At 42.0% G+C, this 16,982-nt stretch overlaps 1 protein-coding gene across 1 annotated transcript in view; it reads left to right on the top strand.

Moving 5' to 3' along the window:
- Positions 1-16,982, top strand: part of BBS4 (Bardet-Biedl syndrome 4) — a 47,212-nt gene that overhangs the window by 14,776 nt on the left and 15,454 nt on the right. Inside the window, exons 10-13 of the mRNA XM_040343030.1 lie at positions 459-527; positions 10,265-10,417; positions 16,293-16,464; positions 16,556-16,625. Coding sequence (XP_040198964.1) covers positions 459-527; positions 10,265-10,417; positions 16,293-16,464; positions 16,556-16,625 — 464 coding nt within the window. The remainder of the gene's footprint in view (positions 1-458; positions 528-10,264; positions 10,418-16,292; positions 16,465-16,555; positions 16,626-16,982) is intronic.

Genomic DNA, 16,982 nt, shown 5'->3' with positions numbered 1-16,982 from the left:
TCTTAGGTCTGTCACCATTCCTTCACCCCCGGGGGCCAAGGGGATCCCTTTCTCATCTCACCCCCCCCCCCCTTCCTGGGCATGCCTTTACTGTTCACCCCAGTACTCTTAAGCTTTTTGGTACACCCCCATGTCGATGTGCCAAATTTCTTCTACTACTTTTTCTTTAGAGCTTGTTTTGGGGTGTCCCTGTACTTATACACCTCTTAGCCTCCAAACTTTTTACCCCCTTTGTTGATTATGCTCTGGAATTTGTCTACCCTTCTCAGCCTGTTAGAATAGCCCTCCTACACCAAATGTTCTATTCTCTTCTTGATTTTGTTTAATTTCTTATGTTCATGTACCGTTTATATTTCAGACTATTGTCTGTACATTTCCCTTTTGTCAGTAAAATATTTGAACAAAGAATCTCTTCATCAGGGACAGATACTCATCTTTTTCTTTTTTTTTTACTATAGAACAGTTTGTATCAGAAAGCATTTGAATATCTTGGGAATGCTTTGACATATGACCCCACCAACTATAAGGTATGAAAATGTATGCAATTAAAGGCATAGATCACCTTTACAAAAAAGCTGACTATGCAGAGCGTCTCTACACAAAAACAAACTATGCAGCTCTGATTAAAGTTGAATAATGCCCTTACTGTAGGTGTAGGCCATTTACATTTCTCCTGAAGCCCAACTAAAAAAAAAAACAGGGATTGCATCATCCCATCCTGCCTTGTTGCTAGGTAGTTGCTATAACTGTTAAAGTTATAAAGTAGCCACTCACTGTATCACTCGGCCCCGCCCATCGGCGTGCTGCGTCATTGGATGTGATTGACAGTAGCGCCAGCCAATAGCTGCTTTCAATCCATCCGCTCTAGCCAATCAACGGACAGGCTGAGTGGCAAAGAGGATGTCGGGGCCGAGCGTGGGACTTTCGAGGGGTCGGGTAAGTATAATGGGGGGCCGGTATAGTCAGAAGTTTTTTCACCTTAATGCATAGAATGCATTAAGGTGAAAAAAAAAATCCTTTACAACCCCTTTTAACCTCCACCATCACATAAGCAAGCTTCTATTTTAAAGTAACTGCAAAGTCATGTTTAACCACTTGACAAACGAGGACGTCCATGGACCTCCTCGATTTTGTGCAGCTACAGGCATCATTCAGATATCACCGTCTTTAGCCGCCGATTCTCTGCACGATAAGAATGATCAAAGCGGCAGTTCCGCCGCTTGATCGTTCTTATAGGCAGCAGGAGGGGACCGTCGGAGGCCCGGGCGTGACGTCAACAAAGCCGGAAGTAAACGAAGCCGCAATCACGGCTGTTGGCATGAGATCGCTGACTTTTTTTTACGATCTAATGCTTGTAAGCCTGGAGGAGAGATGTGGGATCTTACTGACCCCACATCTCTCCATAAAGAGGACCTGTCACCAGGGCTGTGGAGTCGGAGTCGGGGGAAATTTTGGGTACCTGGAGTCGGAGTCGGCAAACAATGCACCGACTCCGACTCCTACTAAATTTAGATTGGACTAAAAAAAAAAAAGCAAGTTTAAATGTCCCAATTCACAAAAAGTTATAATTAATGACTTCTCTACTGTAAGAATAAAGACCAATGCATGCAGTGCCTCACGTAACCGCACAACGAACACGTTAAGTGACCGCGAAGAAGCATGCTTTTCATGTGCTTCACTATATGGCACGCAACGCACAATTAGGAGCTGCAATACTTATACTTTCCATAGTGTTGTGTTCTGCTTTTACAGGGAACGCAGCGTCCATGTGTAACCTAGCCTCTCACTGATAAGGGATTAAATAAATATGTTTTTTGCAGGACTAGAGAGTGAGACACTTGTATAAGTGAAGGGAATGGAGGGCCAATAGTTCAAGACTGAAGCTGTAAACCATTGGAAAAACTGCTGTCATTTAGCTAAGGCTATAAAAACTTGTAAACTCCGATTGTTAGCTTAAACTTTAAACATGACTATGGGATTCTCCTAGGAAAATCATGTTTTAGAATAAAAAACGTTGTTTTCATTGTGTTTGTCTTTTGCTTAAACTGTGCAATACAGTAGACTGTTGGCTTCCCAGCCAGTAGTCCTGTGGTAGGTTGCGTTTCTTTCCCCTAAGGAATGTATAAAATACATTCGCATATTAATACAGAGGAGTCGGAGTCGGGGAGTCGGAGTCGGAAGTACATAAAACTGAGGAGTCGGAACATTTATCTACCGACTCCACAGCCCTGCCTGTCACAGTGATTCATATTACAAGGGATGTTTACATTCCTTGTAATAGGAATAAAAGTGATCCAAAAAAAAAAGTGTAAAAATAAAAAAATGAAGTAAAATAAAATGTATTTATTTATTTTTACAACGCCCCTGTCCCCGGTAGCTCGCGCTCAGAAGCGAACACGCATGCAAGTCCCGCCCACATATGTAAACGCCGTTCAAACCCCACATGTGAGGTATCGTCGTGTGCGTTGGAGCATGTGCAACAATTCTAGCACTAGACCTCCTCTGTAACGTGAAAATAGTAACCTGTAAAAAAAATTTAAGCTTCGCCTATGGAGATTTTTATGTACCGAAGTTTGGCGCCATACCATGAGTGTGCGCAATTTTAAAGCGTGACATGTTGGGTATCTATTTACTCGGCGTAACATCATCTTTCACATTATACAAAAAATTTGAGCTAACTTTACTGTTTTGTTATTTTTTTATTTAATGAAACCATTTTTTCCCCAAAAAAAGGCGTTTGAAAAGTATTGCGCAAATACTGTGTGAGAAATAAAGATTGCAATGACCACCATTTTATTCCCTAGGGCAGTGATGGCGAACGCGTGGCACGCGTGCCGCTCCCGGCACGGCAAGCTGTTTTGGTGGGCACGCGGTGACAATGCAGAAATGTCAAAGAAAAAAAAATTAAATCGTCAACCGCAACTAGAAACTACATTTCCCACACTACCCTGTGCTAGCGGTGACGTGTCCGAGTGGGCGTAACTTAGAATGAGCGCCCGGAGGTCACGTGTTAGCTTGCTACCCAATGAAAGCTCTCAGATCATCCACTGCCTGACGTGCTGCTGGGCGTGACTGGGAGCATGAGGAGAAGACGCACGGCGGGAAAGAGCTGCAAGACTCGTGAAGCCATCTTCTTCATTGCGCAGTTTGATTCAGCTGCAGACAAAGGTAAGAATACTTATTACTCGAATACTATTTAGACATGGGATACCTGGGTCGTTTTATGACGTCTATTATGGGTTGCCCTGCTAACATCACCCAATCTAAAATGTAAAATTTTGCTGAACAATTACTTTAGCTAATCTCGCTGGTGGGTGTTCTGACAGTTGCTGACTGACTTGGGAAACTTTGTTCTGCAAACATATTACCCCCCTCATTGCTGTTATTGGGTCTAGTTGTCCTTTCCAAACATATTACCCCCCTCATTGCAAGTGACACCTATGCCCAATAACAGCAATGAGGGAGGTAATATGTTTGCAAATGACACCTAGGCCCAAAAACAGCAATGAGGGAGGTAATATGTTTGCTGTTATTGGGCATAGGTGTCATTTGCAAACATATTACCTCCCTCATTACTGTTATTGGGCATAGGTGTCATTTGCAATGAGGGGGGTAATATGTTTGCAAATGACACCCAGGCCCAATAACAGCAATGAGGGGGGTAATATGTTTGCAAAGGACACCTAGGCCCAATAAAAGCAATGAGGGGGGTAATATGTTTGCAAATGACACCCAGGCCCAATAACAGCAATGAGGGGGGTAATATGTTTGCAAAGGACACCTAGGCCCAATAAAAGCAATGAGGGGGGTAATATGTTTGCAAATGACACCCAGGCCCAATAACAGCAATGAGGGGGGTAATATGTTTGCTGTTATTGGGCCTAGGTGTCATTTGCAAACATATTACCCCCCTCATTGCTGTTATTGGGTCTAGGTGTCCTTTGCAAACATATTACCCCCCTCATTGCAAATGAGGGGGGTAATATGTTTGCAAATGACACCTAGGCCCAATAACAGCAATGAGGGGGGTAATATGTTTGCAAATGACACCTAGGCCCAAAAACAGCAATGAGGGAGGTAATATGTTTGCTGTTATTGGGCATAGGTGTCATTTGCAAACATATAACCCCCATCATTGCTGTTATTGGGCCTGTGTCCTGGCCTATGGACAACAATGACACACTTTTTTTTTTTTTCATTTTAGCCCTTTGGATTCTTCTTTGCAATTCTTGTAGAATCTACAGCAGCTTCCAGACCCAGCAGAGCGGTGTCAGCAGCGGCACAGCGCGACTTCTTGTTTCACAGGACATTGGACGATTTGAGCTTATATCTGTCTACATTAAAAAAAGTAAGTTGCTAAGGGTCACATCTGGCCCCCGGGCTACGGTAGTTTCCTGTGTCCCTATGGACAACAATGAAAACATATTTTTTTTTTCATTACAGCCCTCTCTCCGGGATTCTACTTTGCAAATCTTGTAGAATGTACAGCAGCTTTCAGACCCAGCAGAGCGGTGTCAGCAGCGGCACAGCACGCCTTGTTGTTTCACAGGACATTGGACGATTTGAGCTTATATCTGTCTACATTACAGAAACGTAAGTTGCTAAGGGTCACATCTGGCCCCTGGGCTATGGTAGTTTCCTGTGTCCCTATGGACAACAATGAAAACATATTTTTTTTTTCATTACAGCCCTCTCTTTGGGATTCTTCTTTGCAATTCAGAATCTACAGCAGCTTCCAGACCCAGCATAGCGGTGTCAGCAGCGGCACAGCGCGACTTCTTGTTTCACAGGATATTGGACGATGTATATCTGTCTACAAAACCGTGAGTTGTTCTACCTTTTTTGTGAAATGTTGCAATAATATTTTTGGTATAGGTAGGTAGGGATAGATTTGTATTGGGTGCTTCATCCATCCTTATTTTATACATTTTGTGTTTTTTGTAGACATGAACAACCAAAAATGAGTACATCAAAAAAAGCAAAATTAAAAACAGATAGTGGAAGATCATTCCAAGAGACCTGGACACAGTCATTTGGAGTGATTGAACGCAATGGGAAAGCGTTATGTGTTCTGTGTAGTGAAAGTGTGGTATCTCGCACATCTAGTGTCAAACGTCATTTTGATACCAACCACAAAAGTGTTGCCGAACTTGGTGTAGCTGAAAGAAAAGAGTTTCTTGATGGGAAATTGAAGAGATATCACTGCCAGTATCGTAGTTTTTGCAACTATCTTTCTAAAACAAATTATCTGGCAAATGCCAGCTTTGAAATTTCACTGTGCATAGCAAAACATGGAAAGCCCCTCTCTGATGGCGATTTTATCAAAACGGCCATGTTGGCTGTGAGTAATTCCCTTTTTCATGAATTTCCAAACAAGGACAAAATTAAGCAACGAATCTCTGAAATGCCACTTAGCAGAAATACTGTTAAAGATAGAGTCCTGCGTATGGCAAGTGATGTTAGTCAGCAGCTCACCACTGACTTACAAAAGGCAGCCTGTTACTCCATGTGCTTGGATGAAAGCACAGACATAAATAATCATGCAAGGCTAGCAGTAATTTTGCGTTATGCTGTTGGTGACACCATGAGAGAGGAGCTCATGAAACTGTTGTCTTTGCCTGGAAGAACACAAGGGATAGATATCTACAATGCTGTGATGGAGGCTTTTGTCTCACAAGACATAAGGCCAGAAAAAGTGGTTTCAGTTACTAGTGACGGGGCACCTTCCATGGTGGGGGTAACATCTGGTTTCATACAGTTTTTTGTCAAAGAAGCAAAGCACCCAGTCATTCAATTTCATTGTATTATACATCAAGAAGCTCTTTGTGCCAAGGAAAGCAGCAAAATATTAGACGATATCCTCAAGGATGTCACAAAAATGGTGAATTACATCATGGCTCGTGCTCTTAATTTTCGACAGTTTCAAGCACTTCTTGATGAGGTACAGGCACAGTATAATACTTTACTTATGTACAATAATGTACGATGGCTAAGCAGAGGACGGGTCTTGGAGAGATTTGTAGCCTGTTTGGATGAAATTAGGCTGTTTATGAATGACAAGGGGCAGGAATATCCACAGCTCACTGATATGACCTGGCTCACCAATCTCATGTTTTTTACTGATTTTACAATACACTTCAATGTCCTGAACAAAAAACTGCAAGGTTTAGGGAAAACAGCAGAAAGAATGTTTTGTGATATCAGAACATTTGAGAGAAAACTGCAGGTTTTTGAAAGAGACCTTGAAAGTGGGCAGCTGAAATATTTTCCCAATCTAAAAATGCATTTGGAAAATTCTACAACATTTACAGACAATCCAAACCATCATGAAATCTACAAAGAATTTTCTAGCATTATAGCAGTTGCAAAGGAGAATTTTGGCAACAGATTTGTACAGTTCCGTAAGATGGAAACAACCCTGAGTTTTCTTACTTCTCCAGATAAAGCCAAATTTGAAGAACTTGATCTTTCCTGCTTACACTGGTTAGATTTAGAAAATTTGGAAATGGAGCTACTGGAATTTCAAGAAAGCTCTATCTGGAAAAATAAATTCTCTGACCTGCGTGCCACTCTTGAAAAGATGGAGTGTGAAGGGATGACCAAAGACAGCACAGTTGCTAGTTCAGAAAATGAAATACTTAAAGTGTGGAATTCTCTGCCAAATAATTTTAAGGCAATGAAAACACTTGGGATTGCTTTCCTTACTTTGTTTGGGTCATCCTATGCTTGTGAGCAGCTGTTTTCAGCATTGAATTATATCAAATGTGATGCCAGAAATAGACTAACAGATGATTTGAGTGCTGTATGTGTTGCTCTCAAACTAACGGAGTATGAGCCAAGGTTTGACAAGTTATCAGCATGCATACAACAGCAAAAATCACATTAATTGTGCAAAAGCATCCCAAATCTTTATCAACGCCCAGCCAAGGCATCTTTAAAAATGCCCAGCAATGGCATCTTTAATAATGCCCAGGCAAGGCATCTTTACCAATGCCCAGCCAAGGCATCTTTAAAAATGACCAGCAATGGCATCTTTAATAATGCCCAGGCAAGGCATCTTTACCAATGCCCAGCCAAGGCATCTTTAAAAATGCCCAGCCAAGGTATCTTTAAAAATGCCCACTGCTCTGCTGGGTCTGGAAGCTGCTGTAGATTCTAATCTACAAGAATTGCAAAGAAGAATCCAAAGGGCTAAAATGAAAAAAACAAAAATGTGTCATTGCATCTTTACCAATGCCCAGCCAAGGCATCTTTACCAATGCCCAGACAAGGCATCTTTACCAATGCCCAGCCAAGGCATCTTTAAAAATGCCCAGCAATGGCATCTTTAATAATGCCCAGGCAAGGCATCTTTACCAATGCCCAGCCAAGGCATCTTTAAAAATGCCCAGCAATGGCATCTTTAATAATGCCCAGCCAAGGCATCTTTACCAATGCCCAGACAAGGCATCTTTACCAATGCCCAGCCAAGGCATCTTTAAAAATGCCCAGCAATGGCATCTTTAATAATGCCCAGGCAAGGCATCTTTACCAATGCCCAGCCAAGGCATCTTTAAAAATGCCCAGCCAAGGTATCTTTAAAAATGCCCACTGCTCTGCTGGGTCTGGAAGCTGCTGTAGATTCTAATCTACAAGAATTGCAAAGAAGAATCCAAAGGGCTAAAATGAAAAAAACAAAAATGTGTCATTGCATCTTTACCAATGCCCAGCCAAGGCATCTTTACCAATGCCCAGACAAGGCATCTTTACCAATGCCCAGCCAAGGCATCTTTAAAAATGCCCAGCAATGGCATCTTTAATAATGCCCAGGCAAGGCATCTTTACCAATGCCCAGCCAAGGCATCTTTAAAAATGCCCAGCAATGGCATCTTTAATAATGCCCAGGCAAGGCATCTTTACCAATGCCCAGCCAAGGCATCTTTAAAAATGCCCAGCAATGGCATCTTTAATAATGCCCAGGCAAGGCATCTTTACCAATGCCCAGCCAAGGCATCTTTAAAAATGCCCAGCAATGGCATCTTTAATAATGCCCAGGCAAGGCATCTTTACCAATGCCCAGCCAAGGCATCTTTAAAAATGCCCAGCAATGGCATCTTTAATAATGCCCAGGCAAGGCATCTTTACCAATGCCCAGCCAAGGCATCTTTAAAAATGCCCAGTCATGGCATCTTTAATAATGCCCAGCCATGGCATCTTTACCAATGCCCAGCTAAGGCATCTTTACCAATGCCCAGCCAAGGCATCTTTAATAATGCCCAGCAATAGATCATTAGACTCATCCTCTGCTTATGTTCAATAATGTCTTTTAGCTATGCAAAGTATACTGTGCCTGTACCCATCACAGCATTGTAGATCTCTATCCCTTGTGTAAGCAAATGCATCTTTACCAATGCCCAGCCAAGGCATCTAATGCCCAACCAAGGCATCTTTACCAATCTTTACCAATGCCCAGACAAGGCATCTTTAAAAATGCCCAGCAATGGCATCTTTAAAGATGCCTTACCAAGGCATCTTTAATAATGCCCAGCAAAGCCATCTTTGGAAATGCCCAGCAAAGCCATCTTTGGAAATGCCCAGCAAAGCCATCTTTGGAAATGCCCAGCAAAGCCATCTTTGGAAATGCCCAGCAAAGCCATCTTTGGAAATGCCCAGCAAAGCCATCTTTGGAAATGCCCAGCAAAGCCATCTTTGGAAATGCCCAGCAAAGTCATCTTTGAAAATGCCCAGCAAAGTCATCTTTGAAAATGCCCAGCAAAGTCATCTTTGAAAATGGCCAGCAAAGTCATCTTTGAAAATGCCCAGCAAAGCCATCTTTGGAAATGCCCAGCAAAGCCATCTTTGAAAATGCCTAGCAAAGGCATCCTTACCAGCGATCAGCAAAGGCATCTTTACCAGCGATCTGCAAATGTATCCTTATCCAAAAATACATGCACAAGTACAGTTGTTGAGAATCTTTTTCAATAAAAAAAAAATGTTTAATAGAAAGCTCTGTTATTGTGTTTTTCTTTTAAAACAAAAGCTGTTAATTAGTTTGGACAAGTGTACGAGTTGATTTTTCTAAACGAAAACCTTGGTATTCATGTTTAATTGCAGTGTTGGCACTTCAAAAAAAAATTAGGTTTTGTGTTGCAGTTTGGGCACTCGGGCTCAAAAAGGTTCGCCATCACTGCCCTAGGGTGTCTGCTAAAAAAAAAATATATAATGTTTGGGGGTTCTGATTTTCTAGCAAAAAAATTGTAGTTTTTACATGTAGGAGAGAAGTGCCAAAATAGGCCCGGTGGTCAAGTGGTTAAAAAAATGTACCTCCTTTGTGCAGTGGTTTTGCACGGGAGCAGCCTGGATCCGCCTCTTCTCGGGCCCCTCTCCGCTACTCCTGGCCCATTCCTCCTGTTGAGTGCCCCCACAGCAAAGCAAGCAGCTTGCTAATGGGGCATGCAAGCTGAGCTGCAGCTCCGTGTGTGCATTCAGACACGGAGCTGCCGTTTGGCCCTGCCCCCTCTCCTAATTGGCTAACTGACGTTGACTGACGGACACTGAAGCCAATGGCGCCATTGCTGTGTCTCAGCCAATCAGGATGGAGAGACGGCCAGGGGACTCGTGGACATCGCTCATGTAAGTATTGGGGGGGCTGCTACACACACAAGGTTTTTTATACTAATGCATAGAATGCAATAAGATATAAAAAAAAAACTTCTGACTTTGAGCTCTGCATTTGTGAGCTTGCTCCTATGATGGTGCAGGTGAACAGTAAAAGCTAGGAATCTCTTAGCAACGTCCAAGCAACAAGGCAGGATGAGTTGATGTGTTATCTGTTAGTTTTTCAGTCAGATTTCAGGTGTAAATGGCCTACATGTATAGCAAGGGCATCGTTCAACTTTGGTCAAAGCTGCACAGTTTGATTTTATTTACAGGCACCCCCTTCCTGCATAGGCAGATTTTTGGTAAAAAAGTGAACTATGCCTTTTAAAGCTTCTGCATTTATTTTATATTTGCCATTAATATTAGTATATTTGTTTTCCTTCTATATAGTATACAGTAGTTGGATTGTTGCTATTTTCTCACATGCAGTATGTTCCCTACGCATGTCAATATAACTTTGTTTTTTGAAATAGCAATGTCAGGATTGAACTTCATATAATTAAAATGACATGCAGTCATATAAAGTGCCCATTGTTTAGTTTGCAGTATTAATATTAACTATTAGAAGAAAAAAAAATCTTAAATTGTGAGACCGAAAACGTATCTTTTCGTTTTTCATTGAAAGGGCATTTTAGCAGCTGGCTGTATGATGCAGTCCCATGGCGATTATGATGTGGCTCTTAGCAAGTATCGTGTAGCTGCTGCCAGTGTCCCAGAGAGCTCCCCCTTGTGGAACAATATTGGCATGTGTTTTTATGGCAAGAAGAAGTATGTGGCGGTAAGACTGCTTTCCTATACAGTACTAATGTAAGGTTTTGATAATATAACTTCCTATTAATGGATAACAAAACCAGTAAAGAAAATATAAATCCTGTAAATGGAACTCTAGGCATACAAATACTATGACTTGAGATATTACAAAAATGTGTCGGTGTTCTGTCGAAGTGCCCAGCTATCGAATAGTGCCCGGGTGAAAGTCGAGCTTACGCTGTTGTCAGCTGTTTTTATCGATGGGCAAAGAAAGCTGCAAAATAAATCTTTATCGAAAATAGAAAAGCCGGCCCTTCAATTGACTAAACACGCTCCAGAAAGAATAGCAGATAAAGATTTATTTTGCAGCTTTGTTAGGCCATCGATAAAAATTCTGCCCCACGCACTGCCCATCATTTAAAAATCCGCCCTCTTGATGTAAGTATCCGCCCCTCACCCCTCAGCTACATGAACGTGCCTCAGCAATGCGAGACAACAGCTGATCGTAAACTCAGCTGGATCCGTACTGCGCATGCACAGTTCCACCCGGGCATTTTTCGATAGGGAGGCACTTCTCGACAGGACACCGGAATGTTATTTGGATTACAGAGAACAGAGTTATTTCACAGAGTACAAATTTTGAGTTATTGTTGTAACATTTACACTAATTTATTGTGACTTGCACATGTTATATCTTTCCTTTTCCCATGTAATTTTTCTACTGCACGGTGCAGGTTAGTACATTGTGATTAAAAATGACAGGGATGCCTGTTGCTGTATTTATTTTTGAAGCTGTAAGTTTATGCGCAGTGTGCTGTAACCCCCTTGTATTATGTATGGATTATTGGGTTATGTGCATAGATGAATTTTTTTTTTCTTCTCATCAAAAGAGTCCATTTTTATATGTGTGCATATTAAAGTTTTACATAAATTACTACACTATTGGAGCCTCCTCTCCTCCTTGCTTGTCTCTGGGCACGGGCTGGAGTCCCCCCCCCCCCCTTCTCCCTGTCATTTCCTTCAGGACGGTGAGACCGCAGGGGTTAAAGGAGAGAAGTAGCGATATCAATATAATTACCCTGTTATTCAGCAATAGAGAGGAGTAAAAGAAAAAAAGTTGATGTGCATGTTATATTTTATCTGGAAGGTGAGAGTTCTGTGAGACTGGTGAAGGACAGACACCATGTTTCAATACTTCAATTAAGGAAATACTTCTATCAGGACTTTGGAGATATTAGATGATTTTGTCCCTTCATTCAGTATATGGAACGTTCTAAAACTTAATTTTCAACTTTATTTTCACCCAACTTCTTCAGATTGCAATATTAAACCATTTCCCATATTGTGTGCATTGGTGCACCTTTTGAATTTTTTTGTATTTTTGCACTTTTTGTCATTTTTTTGCACTTATTTGCACAGTGACACTTTACATATTGATCACCTTTGGATGTTGTACTATAATCTGTTTTTGTATCGGTATATGTATGTTCACCATACATTATATATGAGCATCTTTGGCATTTCTCATATAGCTCTGTATCACTATTTTGCACTTTTTGTAGTTTGCACGTATTTGATTTTATATATCTTTAGCGCAAGATCATTTTTATAAGCTATCTGTGAGTGTAACTCCAAGTTCCGCCGACCATCTCTTTTTGAGTCCGCTGTCCTCCTTGTTACCGCCCGCCTGAATCCAACTATAGGCCAGCAAAGTTGCTTGGTTAATTGGTTCATCATGTAAGCAGATTGTCTCTAATTCAGTCAATGGTCTGGTAAAATTAGTTTTGTTGGGCGCCTGGTTGAGGTATCTGCGAATTTGAAAGTACGTCCACATTGGCAGGTCTGGGATACCATTGTCTGACCTAACGACTGCAAGGTCTTTAAACTTATCGTCTTTGAAACAGTGTTTGGCCAAGAGGGGATTATTCGTGGCTGGGAGATGAAGTGTGTTGTTCCTCATTCCCGGTAGAAAAATCAGGGTTGTTATGCAGCGGCGGACATTTTTTTTTACGTGCTGGTGCTGTCCACCTTCCTAAACTGTAAATATAATACTGTGTACAAAATGTAAGGTAAATGAACAGAATAGAAATCCAAATCATATCAATATTTGGTGTGACCACCCTTTGCCTTCAAACCAGCATCAATTCTTCTAGGTACACTTGCACACCGTTTTTGAAGGACCTCAGCAGGTAGGTTGTTCCAAACATCTTTGAGAACTGACCACAGATCTTCTGTTGTTGGAGGCTGCCTCAGATTCTTCTGTCTCCTCATGTAATCCCAGACAAACTCAATGATGTTGTGATCAGGGCTTTGTGAGGGCACAGCCATCACTTTCAGGACTCCTTGTTCTTCTTTACCCTGATGGTCCTGCCCATTCACATAGAATGTATGTTTGGGGTCATTGTTCTGCTACGGAATATATTTGTGGCCAATCGCACACCTCCCTGATGGTATGGCAGGATGGCGAAGTATCTGCCTTAATTTCTCAGCATTGAGGACACAATTGATCCTGACTAAATCTCCAACTCCATTTGCAAAAATGCAGCCCCAAACTTGCAAGGAAAACTCCGCCATGCTTCACTGTTGGCTGCAGACGCTCACTATTGTACCGCTCTCTATCTCTTCGCAAACAAACTGCCTCCCGCTACAGCCAAATATTTCAAATTTTGACTCATCAGTCCAGAGCACTTGCTGACATTTCTCTGCACCCCAGTTCCTGTGTTTTCCTGCGTAGGACATGGAAACAAGGATAAACCACTCAACTATGCACAGAAGGATTTGAGGCAGCCTAAACCCACAGAAGATCTGCAAGTGTACCTAGAAGAACTGAAGAATTTATGTTTGGAAGGGTGGTCACACCAAGTATTGATTTTAATTTGGATCTCTCATTTGTTCATTTACTTTACATTTTGTTAATTTGATAAAAAATAAACTATTAACACTTCTATTTCTGAAAGCATTTTTAATTTGCAGCATTTTATTATGACCTGCCTAAGACTTTTCCAAAGTACTGTATATAACTATGTGAGGTCATCATTAGGGGGTGTTTTTGGTGGGTGGGACTTTGGGTTTATCGGTCTGTTCACTTCCATGTGAGGCAAGGTTCGCACTTGCCTGCACTGTGCGTTCTGGCTGCGGGTGCAATAATTGCATTGATTCCCGAACACCCGCAACCACCCGCAGTGCAATCAAGCTGCTCCTGCAAGATTCGCTGGGCTGCCATTCATTCTGGGTGGCAGCCCCATGCATCTGAGCGAGCTTTCCCTGAGGCTGCACTTAAAAAAAAAAAAAAAAAAAAAAAAAAAAAGTGCATGCACCTTTTTTGTGTGGTACGTGGCACGGCAGCCCATTCAAATTAATAGGCTGCCGTGCCCGAGCAAACGCTGCCACACGTCATCCCGCACTATTGTGAACTGAGCCTGATGGTGTCCAGAGAAACATGGACTGAGCTTCATTGAAGCGTTGATGATAGATAAAAAAACAGCAGTATTTTTTTTTTTGTCTCCTCTGCCAGACCCATGAGTGTCGATTATAGATGGAGAAACACACACTCAGCAGCCACTTTATTAGGTACAACTGTTCAATTGCTTGGTGACACAAGCTGCTAATCAGCCAATCGCATGCATTTGGGCAACTAGATGTGGTGAAGACGACTTGCTGAAGTTCAAACCGAGCATCAGAATGGGGGAAAAAAAGGGGATCTAAATGACTTTGAACATGGCATGGTTGCTGGTGCCAGACTGGCTGATTTGAGTATTTAAAAAACTGCTGATCTACAAAGAATGGTCAGAAAAAGAGAAACTATCCAGTAAGCGGCTGTTGTGTGGACAAAAATTCCTTGTTGATGTCCAGAGGAGAATGAGCAGACTGGTTTGAGATGATAGAAAGGCAACAGTAAGTCAAATAACTCTTCACAGATGGTATTCTGCTTACCTTGGTTGTAAACGCACAACAGATCAAACCTTGAAGCAGATGGACTACAACAGCAGAAGACTACAACGAGTGCCACACCTGTCGGCTAAGAACAGGAAACTGAGGCTACAAGTCGCACAGGCTCACCAAAATTGGACAATAGAAGATTGGAAAAACGTTGCCTGCGACATTCAGATTGTAGGGTCAGAATTTGGCGTAAACATGAAAGCACTATCCTGCCTATCCTGTATCAACGGTTCAGGCTGGTGATGGTGGTATAATGGTATGGGGGATATTTTCTTGGCACACTTTGGGCCCCTTGGTACCAATTAAACATTGTTTAAATGCCACGGCCTACCTGAGTATTGTTGCTGACCATGTCCATCCCTTTATGACTACAGTGCACCCATCCTCTGATGACTACTTCCAACAAGATAATGCGCCATGTCACAAAGCTCAAATCATCTCATACTGGTTTCTTGAACATGATAATGAGGTCACTGTACTCCAATGGCCTCCACAGTCATCAGATCTCAATCTAATAATAAAAATACCTTTGGTATGTGGTGGAACGGGAGATGCGCATCATGGAGGTGCAGCCGACAAATCTGCAGCAACTGCGTGATGCTATCCTGTCAATATGGACCAAAATCTCGAAGGAATGTTTCCAACACCTTGTTTAATCTATGCCACGAAGAATTAAGGCAGTTCTAAAGGCAACTCGGTATTAGCAAGGTGTAACTAATAAAAAAAGCCTGTGTGTGTGTGTGTGTGTGTGTGTGTGTGTGTGTGTGTGTGTATTATACCTTGTTATAACAGAGGGGCTGGCAGTAATGTTACTCACTGACTTTACAACCACTTTAAAGCAGGGGTTCACCCTAAAAACAATTTTCTAACATTACATTGAGCTCACTCTCGACATTAACAGTATGCCGATTTTTTTTATATATATATATATATATACCTTTTTTTTTTTTGCTGTACATACCTTGTATAGCTATTTTCTTACCCCGCTTCCGGGTAGTGCCTCCCGCGGGACTGGGCGTTCCTATGCAGCAGTTAGTGATTGACGTGATGACAAAAACTACCCCCCCTTCCCCCGTCGCATAAGGAGCGTCACGAGTTGCCGAAAGAGGCCAAACGTCGGTGCGCAGGCGCCGTATAGCGCCAACTCGACTTTCGGCAACTCGTGACGCTCCTTTTACGACGGGGGGGTAGTTTTTGTCATCAAGTCAATCACTAACTACTGCATAAGAACGCCCACTCCCGCGGGAGGCACTACCCAGAAGCCGGGTAAGAAAATAGCTATACGAGGTATGTACAGCAAAAAATAAATAAAAATCGGCATACTGTCAATGTCGAAAGTGAGCTCAATGTAATGTTAGAAAATTGTTTTTAGGGTGAACCCCCGCTTTAACTACATTAATCCTACACCCTGTGGAAAAAGAAAAAACTCAAAACTAATTTTTTTTTTTTTTTTTGGGATATTTATTTTTAGATAAGTAAGCCACCAGAAGGTTGTTTCATTAAGGTATGCTAAATTTTGATTGGTTGACTATGGACGTCAAACCCTGTATTTTCTTTCTTCTATTGAGCCTAGGTTCACACTGCTGTGAATCAAAATCGCGGTAAAATGCGCGATTTTACCGCGATTTCGCGGCTGCGATTTCGGCCGCAATTTAATGTAAATCGCGGCCCAAAATCGCAAAAAGTAGTACAGGAACTACTTTTTGAAATCGCAGATGCGGCGTCGCACTGATTAGGACAGTGCCATTGCCGACAATTGCCGCTGATTTGAGATGCGATTTGACATGTCAAATCGCATCTCAAATTGTTCCAAATCGTACCCAGTGTGAACCAGGGCTTACTAAAAGTTATCCGCAGAGAAACAGAACTTTGCTTGTAGCTCGGTGTGTGGATTCATTCAGTATGGTACAGCCAGAAGGTTGCTGTTTATTCACTCATCTCTGATTTTGATGTTGCTATTTCAGGCCATCAGCTGTCTAAAGCGTGCACTTTACTTTTCTCCATTTGATTGGCGAGTGCTCTATAACCTGGGGCTGGTTCATCTCAGCATGCAGCAATATACCTCAGCCTTTCACTTCCTTAGTGCAGCTATATCCCTACATCATGGGAATGCTACACTTTACATGCTGTTGGCAGGTGAGCACCAATCAATATGTCACGCTTTGCATCACTGTGGTACCCAGATCAGTATCTGCTTTTATGCTTACTCTATATCTTCTCTTTTAAGTGGCACTCACATATCTGGATGATACAGAGAATGCCAAGAACTCGTATCAGCAGGCTGCCGGTCTGGATCAGTGAGTAAACATAATGTTACCTGTCTTGTGAAAGTCTTTACCGATAAGTAGTAATCATAATGAAGCCTGTTCGAGTGGTGAACTATGCCATACAACTATATTTTTGTAAACTTTCAATTTCAGGGCATTTAAAAATGTTCTTTCTATCCAAAACACCACTATCAAAGCAACCGAGCAAGTGTAGACCTATTTCACATTCAGGTTACACTCACACTGGCGCACTGTCAAACCTGCATTTCAGGGTTGCATCGATACAGGTTTTTTTTTTTTTCTCGTGCACCAATAATTTCAGTCAAGTACTCGCTGATACAGAATACCGATACTTTCCCCCACTGCTCCTGTGAGTGTATAAGAAGG

Source organism: Rana temporaria, chromosome 3 (genome assembly GCF_905171775.1).
Source record: "Rana temporaria chromosome 3, aRanTem1.1, whole genome shotgun sequence".
Lineage (NCBI taxonomy): Eukaryota > Metazoa > Chordata > Amphibia > Anura > Ranidae > Rana > Rana temporaria.
Note: the sequence above shows the minus strand (reverse complement) of the source record. Positions and strands in the feature narration are given on the sequence as shown.